Source organism: Cygnus olor, chromosome 5 (genome assembly GCF_009769625.2).
Source record: "Cygnus olor isolate bCygOlo1 chromosome 5, bCygOlo1.pri.v2, whole genome shotgun sequence".
NCBI classification, from domain to species: domain Eukaryota; kingdom Metazoa; phylum Chordata; class Aves; order Anseriformes; family Anatidae; genus Cygnus; species Cygnus olor.
The window spans coordinates 36202915-36214847 of record NC_049173.1 but is presented as its reverse complement, the minus strand read 5'-3'; the positions used below and the strand labels follow the sequence as shown (position 1 = coordinate 36214847).

General features: G+C 34.9%; 1 protein-coding gene across 45 annotated transcripts in view; it reads left to right on the top strand.

Annotated features, from left to right (window-relative positions):
* Positions 1 to 11933, top strand: part of SIPA1L1 (signal induced proliferation associated 1 like 1) — a 215244-nt gene that overhangs the window by 144332 nt on the left and 58979 nt on the right. For all 45 annotated transcript variants that reach the window (XM_040559438.1, XM_040559410.1, XM_040559405.1 and 42 more), the window contains 3 exons: positions 5164 to 5294; positions 5932 to 6120; positions 10823 to 10997. In XM_040559438.1, the coding sequence (XP_040415372.1) occupies positions 5164 to 5294; positions 5932 to 6120; positions 10823 to 10997 (495 nt within the window). The remainder of the gene's footprint in view (positions 1 to 5163; positions 5295 to 5931; positions 6121 to 10822; positions 10998 to 11933) is intronic.

The window sequence follows — 11933 nt, the reverse complement described above, 5'->3', positions numbered from 1 at the left end:
TGGGGTGGGACTTGGGAAAGAGGAGGAACTGTGATTTTTCTCAAGCCATAAAACTGGCTTTTAAATGGATTTTAAATTCACTGTGCTTGTGTTTGTTCCATAGGGCATGAACCAGGGGAATTTTTCTTACCAGAGATTTCGTTAAGATGGCTTCTGAAAAAAGGCATCCTTCAGAAGCCTTATTAGATAGGCCAAATCCCCACAGTTCAAAAAATATCAAAAACATTTTGTTGACCACCCACTATATGATCTTTCCCCAAACAAACCATAGAATCATCTCAGAGACAGGTTTGTGATAAAAATTCAAGCAGTGTAAAAGGAAAAATATCGAGGAAGTCAGTTGTAACTGACAGTTTTCTATAACATGAAGGAAGTAATGATGGAGAAACTTCTTTATCTGAAGATCAGGTTGTATCTTTATTATGAATATTGCTGACATGAGAAAAGATGGTTTTGGTAGCATCTGCTAGTCAGGTCAATAGGCCTGGGTAATTTGATAGAAATGTATGAAGCAAAAAATTCTGATTCAGCTGTGATAACGTAAAGATCTCAAACTGGAAGATTACACAGAACTGGAGAACTCTTGAAGTAATCCTAGAGTTTGTTTAAAAATAGAAGTGATGATCCAGAGCATTTTCTTTTAACTTGTTTTCATTCCAGCTTAAAATAATAAAACGTTATTTGAGACCACATCAACAAAGTAGTACCAGTTGAAAACATTAATGATACCAGTCAGCGTGATTTCATGAAAAGTAGGTCATGGAAGTGCTTTTATAGGTACGGTCCATTTTAATTTCTCCAAGGTAATTTGGTGAGATGTTCATGGTGACTCGACTGGAGTCTTTAATTATTTGGATGTAATAGTTTATTCTTTACAGTATTGTTATGTGGATGATAGATGCATCCTCATATTTTACAGTGTGCAGAGGAGGGAGCAGGAGTTGGGAGGTGTTGTGAGCAGGAGTATTGCTAACATGATCCAAAATATTTAAGGTATTTTAATCTAGATAGTATAAAATATTTGCATGTGACGTTTATGGATAAATTCTGTATAACTTTGATGAATGCTAAAGGCTAAACACTTCATGTAAAGGAAATACTAAAGGAAAATACTCTGACCCTTTACAGAGCAGTGGAAAAGTTATTACTAAAATAATGATGTGGTCTGGTGTCCAGACCACTAAATGTGGTCTAATACTGGTGGAAACAGCTTAGTGGAGGTTAGAAAAAGGGTATAGATAATGGGGATAACGATTTTATAATGGTAGTCCTCCAAGTTGGCTTCAGTTCCTCTATTTTATATCTAAGCTAGTTATCCAGACTCCCCGTATACCCAGTGGAGAGAAATGAACATTGCAGAATGATATGAACAGCGGTCTTTTTGCTCTCAATTAGCTGAAGAGGGCTGATACTTCACTAACTCGCATCTCGGTGTTTGTATTTACAGGAGATGAATGGTACTCTGTTGTTGTAAAAGATACATTTGCAAGGTGACTATCTAAATAAAAGAAAAAAAAATGCAAGAACAGATCTGTGAAACTTAAATATAACCTTGAAATAAGACAAAGCATTGAACAACAATGAAAACTGTATGTGGGAGAAACTTGTTAAAAGGAAGCTATTCGTTTGGATTTTACATGGCAATCATGCTTTTTGTATGACAGACATACTTCTCGTTTTCTCCTTATAGAGCATTCTAACATTTTAGCTTGTCCTATGACTGTGATGAGAATAAAACTTTGCAATTGATTTTCTAAGAAAATGCATGTTAAGACAGCTGATGAACTTCAGTTTTAATTGTGTATTTAGTTATGTAAAAGCATATTTTTTGACAAAAAGGAGGAACATCAAATTGCTCAGGCCTTCTTACTGAAATGTAAGAAAAGATGACTTTTTATGTGAGAATTAGCTATTCAGGTAAGAATCATACACTTTCTACACCAGTTTATTTCATACCGTTGACTGCAGTGCTTCAGTTTTAAATATAAAAATATTTGAAGTCACTGCTTCTGGACAAAAACCTACAATTCCCAGAGAAAGTAAGAGTCATCCTAGCTCAGCCCAAAATTTCTTATAGTCCTATGTTCTTGCAAAGGCTGGCAACAGATGCTGAAGGAGGAGTAATAGGATTAAGGCAAAGGCAAGTGATCCCTCCCAGATGTACTTTCCCAGCCCACAGAGATTTGCAGCTAATGGGCATCATCAGCTGGTGCTAATACCACTTGTATCTAGCAATTCCTGGGCTCACCTTCCAGGTAGTTACCAGTTCAGCCTGTTGCCTGTTACCCCCATATAAACTTCCAGTATTCACAGTATTTGTGGGGGTGGGGTGGGGAACCATGATTTTTATCATATCTGTGACTTGAATTCAAAGACTTCTTTTATCAATAATAAAACCGTAGGGATGGACAAACTTGTTTCCATCAACTCCTCTAAATTCTGCTTGGAAAAGACGGTGTGTAGCTCTGGAGGAGCAATCTCTTCCCTCGAAATCAAGTGGGTTTACTTAGATTTCCTCTGCAACTAACTTAAAAATAACTGCTAAAAAATGTTCATTTTCACTTAAGGTCTTTGACTGGAAGCATCTTTTAAATAACATAATAAATATTTAACTTTTTTAAAGTGTGTATAATCTGTTTTAATGTCAAGGTGCAAACAATGAAATATTTCATTTTGGCTTGGAGTTTATAGAATAATTTATGCCTATTGCTAGCTGCCTCCTGAGCATCTTTGAATTAATTTTTCAACAGTAGTTTAAATGACAATGTTGGGCTTGAAGTGTTGCTTTTAGTGAAGTTTGTGTGGGGTGGAAGAAAAAGCTGTCTTCTATGCTATTCATATTTGGCATAAAACTTTTGAATTATATTCAGAAAGAGTCCTATTTTTTAACAATAAAACTCCAAATTTGTTATCTTTAGTTTGTAAATTAAGCTTTGTGCACATAAATCTTGCTACTAGCTTTCCTGTTAGAGGAAAGAGAAAATGGTTGGAATTTGAAATGCAGGCTAAGCTAGTTAGAAAAAAAAATAATTATCTGTGCAATTGTTGGTGCAGGAAAGTCCAGTGTAATTTTTGGACTCCTCCTACTAGGTATTACCAACTTACCTTTGTTTCCATAATATTTTCTGTTGTGTAAGTAAAGGTACATGTATACAGTACAATGTTTTTAATTCACCAAGCAAGCAGTTTAGGGTGGAGACAGCCGAGCTGGCTCAAGTTTTGGAAGGTGCATATAGTATGCTGCTAGAAACTTGATCTTAGATAGATCCTTAGTGATTGCACTTCTTATGCATTCGTTATGCCATAAACTGTACATTGAGTTATAAATATCTTGGGAAAAAAACAGGGTGTAGTATACTTAATGGAAGAAGAAGAAAAACTAAGGTGCTAATAAGATGTTTTGGATTTTTAAACATCAGAAGACCTATGTGGCATGTATTGTTGGAGAACTATAAAGATTTCCTTAGGCTTATGTAGATACTTCAATTTATTCATCGTTTCTTCACTTACCACTAATTCAGTCACCCAAAGCTTCTGCCAATATTTACAGGATATTGTACAAGATATAAAAAAAATAATTTTTGAATGTTAATTACCTCTGTGCAGAGTATTGACTTTTGAGGACTTCAAGAGGAATTCAGTAGAAATTACAGTGCTGTAGCATGTCTCTTATTTCTATGTCACACATGCACTGAAACCTTTAAATGGAAAACATTGACTAAAGACAGGGTAATAAAATATCAGGTACTGGGGAGTAGTACAGGGGCTTAGGGATGAACAGCTGTGTGAAGACAAGTTCTAGGGCATACATAGCTTTGCAAGGAGAAGGCACCTACTTGAAAAGCATGGAATATGTTGGAGGAAAGTATAACAGGAATCAGTGAGTATCTTTTTTTAAAGAGAAAAAATGAGGCACTCAAATTTTGAACACTGCAAGTGATTATGCATTGGAAAAATTACTGCCATTCACTTGGGAAGGGTGTATTTTGATAGCTATTTTTAGTATTTTTGCAGATGCATTTCTTGATAGTGATATTCAAATATTTTGCACTTTATCCCTGCAGAATACCTCATATCAGAATGCTGTTAAAGTACTAATTCATTTTGGTTGTTCTATGAATAGCACATGATCTGTCTGTGATGGTACAGGTGGCATGGTTATATTTCCATTCTTGTTATCATTCCACTGAATTTCACATTTCTTCTTTCAAGTGCTGAAATTTCAGATAGCTCTAACTTTCCATTTTTGTGCATGTATAAATTCATTCATATATGCAAACCTGCAGCATATGGAAAGGGATGATGTAGGACTTTTTTCATGTAAGATGCTTCAGTTTTTTAACACTCTTAAATTTGCAGGTATTGTATGTTTAAATTCAGTCATCACTTTAGATATGTGCAACTTCATTTATATGTTGCTGACTTCATGGTGGTGTACCTCTGTCATCAGACAAGATAGTTTATAATGCTCAGAAAGCTCAATAGTAGAGCCTTTAACACTAATGTCTTAAATTGTTGAGCTTTAATTTTTGCAAATGCACATTTCTAACATGTTTTGACATAAAGTTTGGCTTTATCCCTGTGGTTAAGCAAATACAAAAATGTACCTCAAATGATAAACTACTTGGTTAGCAAGCAATTTCTCAATTTCTCCAGGCCTGTATTTTCCTCTCTGCCCTGCCCCCCCCCCCCCCCCCCCCCCCAGTTTTTCACCTTTTAGCATTGAGTAACTTGTGAGACTGTTTTCCTGTTTTCATACAAAAATAAATAATTAACATCCTTTGGTACAATTGCCTGCTGTTCACGTTTTTAACAGGGAGTGGTGAATTTCTCTCTTTGGTGCATTTGGCTTCCTTGTTTTTATATTTTAAGGAATGTGGATGAAATGGATTTTACTTTAAAAGCCAGTGTAAGAGGTGTATCCTATTTTAGTCCTGCTTAAGTAGAAGTACGATGTTGAATTCCAACTGTCTTGAATACATGGAGCTCTTCAGAGAACTGAAAGATGAGAATGAAATCCTGGTATCACTGAAGTCATGCTCCAATTGACTCTAGTGCAATTGGCAGTTTATTTCCGGTATAACAACTAAGCATGAAAATATAGTTGAAATGTAAAAAGTAAGATGGACTTTTATCTGTTTTGTTTGTCTTTTAATATGCAAGAACACTGGAACTATTTTGGAGCAGATGAGAACCTCGGTCCAGTAGCTGTGAGCATAAGAAGAGAAAAACCAGAGGAAATAAAAGAAAATGGGCCACAGTACAACTACCGGATTATATTCAGAACCAGTGAGGTAAGCAGTTTGTGACTGATAGTAAGAGAAACTGGAAGGGAGCAGGCTAAATAGAGTGTGTGCAGGGGGTTGGGGTGGAGTTTTTAGGCTTTTCAACATGGATAGATTTGTCTTCTCTGTATATACAAGCCAAGAATCTCCTAACAAAGGTATACCACATGTTTACGTTACAGAGAATACAAGCGAGTATATCAGTGAGTAATTCCAGAACAAGCAATACAAAAGGCAACTGTGAAGATTGTTTTGGTTAAAGCTTGAGAAATTTACTGGAGCTATATTAGCTAGAAGCAAGCAAAGAAGGAGAAAATTACTTCCTCCAACTTTATATGTGGAAGTGGTTAGACTTTGAAATGCTCCACTAGAAATAGTACTCCTAATCTTCCCAAGTATTAGTTTTCTGTGAAATATAAATCTGTTAAGAATTTTGAATCATTGGAAAAATTTGGAGTACTTTTAGCTATCAGGATGAGTGACATTTTGCATGTCAGTGTCTGTTTCACACAACATGAATTAGTTGGTGTCTTCAGACTCCATTGAGCATTGGAGAAAAGTACATTTTGCTCCCAACGCTGTTGCTAGTCAACCTTGTCTCGGTGCATAATTCAACATATAAGCTATTTTTGTTCTCTATGCTTAGCTTATGACATTAAGAGGCTCTGTGCTGGAAGATGCTATCCCTTCAACTGCAAAGCATTGCACAGCCAGAGGACTTCCCCTTAAAGAAGTGCTTGAGTATGTGGTTCCTGAGCTGAATATCCATTGCCTAAGGCTGGCCTTCAACACTCCCAAAGTCACAGAACAGCTTATGAAGCTGGATGAACAAGGGGTAAGTACAAAGCTGTAGAATGAGACAAATTGTTTTAAACTGTCAGGTTACTCACTGAACTGCAAAAATCCTTTTTAACTTTAATTGACTTCAGTCAGTCTATTAAAATGCTCCATTTAAATGGAAGCTTGTCATCTATAGGGAGAGAATTCTGTGTCTTTCCCCCAAGTTTTGCAGTATATTTGCTTTGTATGAAATCAAGCTCACTGCTGTATGTAGTTTAAAGTTTTAGTTTAGTGTTATGGCAATTGTCCATTTTAATTTACTTTTAAAAGAGATTAAGTGATTGTTTTTCAAAGACTGCTGGATAGGGAGCTGTTTTGTTCTGGTTTTCATATTATTATAATGACAATTGAAATCTCCAAAGTTATTGAATGTTTTGTTGTAAAATACTAATGTTGTATTTGGCGCAATCATTACCAGGGTGCTGCCTATAGTTTGTTTCTTTTTCCTGTCTTAAACAACTAACGTCAAAATACTCACCCTCTTCATGCAGTTGATTTTCAATTAGGTGATAGTTTCCTGTTCTCTTTAAAGATGGAACCAAGGTTTATTAGCTATATAGCTCAGACTTTACTCATGGACTGTCATTTAGCTAAGTGAATTTTATGATTAAAGACTTTGACAGTGACATTTAACAGCTCTGTTTTGAGTACTGAGATTGTTGGTGTCTTTCTTCTGGTCTTTTTTGTTGCTTATGATCAGCCTTTTCTGCACAGAATTAAAGTCTATGTTACTATTTTTTCTTGCTGTCAGTCTGATGTTGAAATATAGCCATTATAAAATAGAAAAAGATTTAATGATTATCTGCACCACAAGGGAGGGAGTATGGCTATTCTAAAAAGGGTCAGATCTAAAAAGATCAAAAGATCAGCACCTTACAAATATGACCTTCAAGAACCTCAAATCTGAATAATGTTAATTAGAAAGTCTTCCCAAGGGGGGAAAAAAAATCTATCAGAAACTTCTATGTAAATACATAAACTCTGAAATTATTTCTATTAGATATCTAATGAGAAAAGTAATTTAGTATAATTTGGTTCAGAAATTGGTTATGTATTTAAAAAAAAAAATTAAAGATGAAATTATCCTTACTTCAAGTCTTATCTGTCATTAGCAATCTGGAGTGTGATATAGTATGTTTTTTTATTACTATTTAAACTTTTGAAAATCATTAAGGGCAATTGATAGTTAAAAATGTACTTCCTACATCAAAGTATTTTTCTGTTTTTGTGGTAATGAAACAGTTTGACACTTCTAACAGAAAAAGATAAGCACACTGTACTAATTAGAAGCTGCATTTTTATCAATTCCAAGCTAACACACAAATTTGGGTAACAGCTGCTCCACTAATTAGGTACACGGAATGTTTATCACTTCTTCTTGCTGTGTGTGTCACACTTTCACTACAGCTTAAACAGATGCCTGTTTGATATAGCAACGAGGAAGTTTTGTAAATTTAAGAGTTAAGACTACGTAGTGACCTTAGCCTGACTTAGCTGTTAAATTTCACTCAATAACTCCTCCATTGAGACAAATTTGTATCTTTTGATAAAACTTATTCACCAGTTTTGGTTAAGGTAGGCTGCCTTTTTGTTTTAATATTCGAGTGAGGTTTTAAAGCAGTTGGTAGCTTTCATATTTATGAATTTACACTTACTTAAATTTATCTGCTTTCAGCTTCCAGACTTTTCTTCTGATATCTTTCTCAGCTACATCTTAAGAGTCATTTTGGTGTGATTTTTTTTTTCTGCAAAGGTTTTTTGTATGCAGTCATTAAATCATCTGTTGATCTTGTTTATGATAAACTTAACAGATTGCACTTTTCAAGTCTCTCACTGCAACATATTTTCTCTGAATTTCATATTATTTTTGTCTGAGCTCTGTCTCCTCTAATCTTACAATTTCTTAAGAATGTAGATATCTGAGCTGCATACAATATCCAGTGTCAGAATGGGAATATGCTGTAAAGACAGGTGGCTCTTCTTGTCCATTTTTTTGACTGGTGTATGTCAAGTTGCATGTTTCTTACTTCCCCTTAGTCAAGGTAACATCTGCTGTTCTGTACATACAGCCCACATTGTTCTCACCTAGCTGTTCTTTTTATTGACTTGATTAAAATGTTCGTTTGAATGGTTCCATGTTAAAAAGCAATCCAATCATTCTGTTTCTTAGTGGCAACCTCCTGGCTAATTACCATTTACTCATCTTCATGTCGAATGCAGAGTTCATGGTAACTTTAGGTTTACATCCAAATATGACTTAAAATTGGATATCAGGGCAGCTTTATTCCAGTAGAAGTTTATGGTGATTCCTTATTCACAAAAACACTGTGAAATGTCAGTTGGTTTTTAATATAATTCTGTATTTATATTAAAAATTGCTGACTGGTTAAATGCAAGATGTGCTTTCCACTGTCTTTCACAGGGTGCTAGACAAATACTGGAAGTGCACTTCTACCTCATATATAAACAAGTAAATGCTTCTAGATTATTAAAATGAAGCTGCTACTTCAAAAGTTTTACCACAGCATAATTCATCCTTCAACCCCTTCTTTCATTTTAACTTTGAGTTATATACACTTAAGGACCCTAGATTTAGCGGAAGGTGGAGACGTAATGGGAACTGTCTCTCTTTCTCCCACTGGATCTGTTTGGTTTTTTGGTTTGTTTGTTTTTTGATTTGGAAATAGCAGATTGTTGTCTTGTGAGATTTTTTTTTGGAAGTTCAGCAAATCGAAGAAGGTATCATACTCTTTGCTGCATGGTCCTTACTTAGTTCCTCAGGTTGACATTTTCAAAGGTATAAAGGGCAGTTGTTCCATTGAGCCTGGGAGCTGAGGATCCCATTCATATTTATGCCCTGGAAAATCTTTCCTTCACCCAAAATTGAAGCCTAATTAGTATATGTGTGCTTGGTGAGATCTGTTCTCTTTGTCCTAACTTGTTTAAATAAAATTAGTAGAACCTGTTGTAATTAGTAGAGCAGCTAAGCCATGAAACACTTTGACCCATCATATTCCCTTCAGAGTAGACAGAGGGCACATCTGAGGAATGAGTATTGCCTTAATAGTCCACATCAGGATTTCCCGCTGATAATATGGAAAGTGCAGTTGCAGTTTTGGAAGTTGGCCTGTAAATGTTGCTTTCATACAAAAGAGATTGACATGCTGTACTCATATTTTCACATAAGAAATTTGGACATATTTGGGAGATAAAAGTTAGGTAGTCCTTGCGTCAGAAAATTGGAAAAAAAAAAAAAAGTTTTTCAGAGGGGGAAAAAGAAACATCCTAGAACTGTGACTCATTATATGTGCTTAATTACTTCAGCAGGAATAACTAAGCCAGGTTGGTCTTTACCTGTCTTTTCTCCCTCCTTATTTTCCTGCTGCTAATACTTTCTCTGTCACAATGCATCTTGAGTAGTAAAAGAATAATATAATAATAAAATCGCATTTTTCAAATTCTTAAATTTTATTTCTTTCTTAGAATAAAACAAATTCTGAGGGCTTTTAAAATAACCCACTGTAAATATAATTAGTTAAAATTAATGAATTTTACTTGAATTGTATCTATCCACATCATCCCAGAAGGTTCCAAGACCTTGTTTTATGACTTGTTAAATAACTTCTGAGAGCAAGTCTTCGTATATTCGGATGGCTATTTTCAATGCCTGTTTACAGAAAATCTATCTAGACTTCACAGTAATCTGTAATCCAGATTTGTAAATCTCTGCCAGTTTTCATAGACTTTTCTGGATTTCATTCTGATAGATCTGCTTAATATTTTTTTTAAATGGACCCTTTGCAAAAATTGACAAGTAGGAGGAAAGATTTACTGTGCAATAGGTACGCACTAGAGAAATTAGACACAATCTCCAAAACACTCCTTAGCACTCTGCTGATCAGAGTTTCTGCATGTGAAAATGTTTACAGAGTTGTCAGTAAATATTGTTGGTCTGCTTTTTTCCCTTTTATGTCTTCTGTTTCTGTAGTCCAGACATAAAATATGCAGATGTGGCCTTTTTTGTGTGTTTATCAGTGGGAACAGTATGTTTTGAAGAATCACAATTGTGGTTGGATTAAAAAATTTACTTTCACATGGTTAGATGTCACTTTATTATTTAGCTGTTTTGTTACTGCATTTTTTTTTAAATCAGAGAAGGCTAATGAATGTCATTGAACCATTTAAACGTGGTTAATAGTTAAGCACACTAATAGGTGAATAATTTTTTTCTTCTCTCTAAATGAAGTACTGTTAATTTTATCACCAATTATAGAAATGAGTGAGTGCCATGCCCTGCTTTTCCATGTGGAATGTTTAGTATAGTATAGTAACGGCAGTACCAGCCTAAGTCAAGTTCCTGATGTTTTTCAGCCAACACTTGCAATGTAGCTCAATGTAAGACATTCACCATTTGCAAGCTGCGATGTCTTCTTCCGGAAAGTAACGAACATCAATGTTTGTTTCACTTTGGAAAGCAATTCTACATCTTAAGATTAAATATGCCATTGTCGAGGCATTCATGGTGGAAAATAATGAGAACTTTTGGAACTAGACTAACATTTGAAATTAGACTGATGGTTGGGTATTTTTTTTCTTTGTGAATTAAGGGTTTAATAAAAAATCTGAAGTGAATTCAGTAAATAAGCTGCTATATCACTTGGCATACATACAAGATTTTTGTGTTTTTCCATTTGCAGTTAAGTTACCAACTTAAGGTGGGTATCATGTACTGCAAAGCTGGGCAAAGCACAGAAGAGGAGATGTATAACAATGAATCAGCAGGACCAGCCTTTGAAGAGTTTCTTCAGCTCTTGGGAGAACGAGTTCGGCTCAAGGGATTTGAAAAGTATCGTGCTCAGCTGGATACAAAGAGTAAGACATTTTCTTTTTTTCTCTTAAGTGAACAAAATACGTAATATGGTTGCAAATTGACTTTTTGCACAGAATTGCTAAAAATAGCCTCTTTGCTATGGGAAGACAGTTGCTCAATATTGGAAGCGAAAGCAGAGCAAACACTTAATTTGACCCATACCCATATGGTTTTTCAATGCTGATAATTATTGGATTTTTATACTAATTTCATATGAAATTGTCACTGAAGCTGCAACATGAAACCAGTAGACTGTGGAGCTGTTATCAGCATCTCAAACCCATTATCAGTATATTGTAATGAATAATCAAAACAGTTGGTATGCAATGAATTTTTTAATAATGTGCTAATAGACTGACTCAAAAAAAAAAAAAAAGTTTTGAGAACCCATCTTTGTAATTCCACCTTGATGAGTTGATCTGTTTTTATGCAATGTCTGTTGCATGTATGCTCTCCTCAAAGCGGTTTTTCCTGCTATCAAATATATTCTTCCCTCTGTGATTTTTCTTCTGATTTGTGGAAATAAAACTGTATTTGACAGTTTTAATCATAAAACATTGCAACAGAAATGCACTGGAAAGATGATTTTAGGTGACAGTAACTATGGAAAAAATGCTCGGTTTTTGGAATTGAGCTTGTGAAATACCTGTTTATCAGCTAGTGCTAGTTTATTCAATTTGTAAATCTATTTAAAAATACTCCAGGGACAACTTTGGCCTGTCTTCCTTTTCTATGAGTATTGGAACTAACCAATTCCTATGGAGATCTCTTGCTATTTTGCTCATTTGCAGCATAGGAATTTAAATAAGGAGTTGAGTCATGATAGCAGACAACATTCATCAACTTCAGTGCAGCAAAAATTGCTTTTGGCATGGTTCTCCTCTGACAAATTCAGTAACTTGCTCTGCTTTACTGCTCCAACATTCTATCTTGTGTGC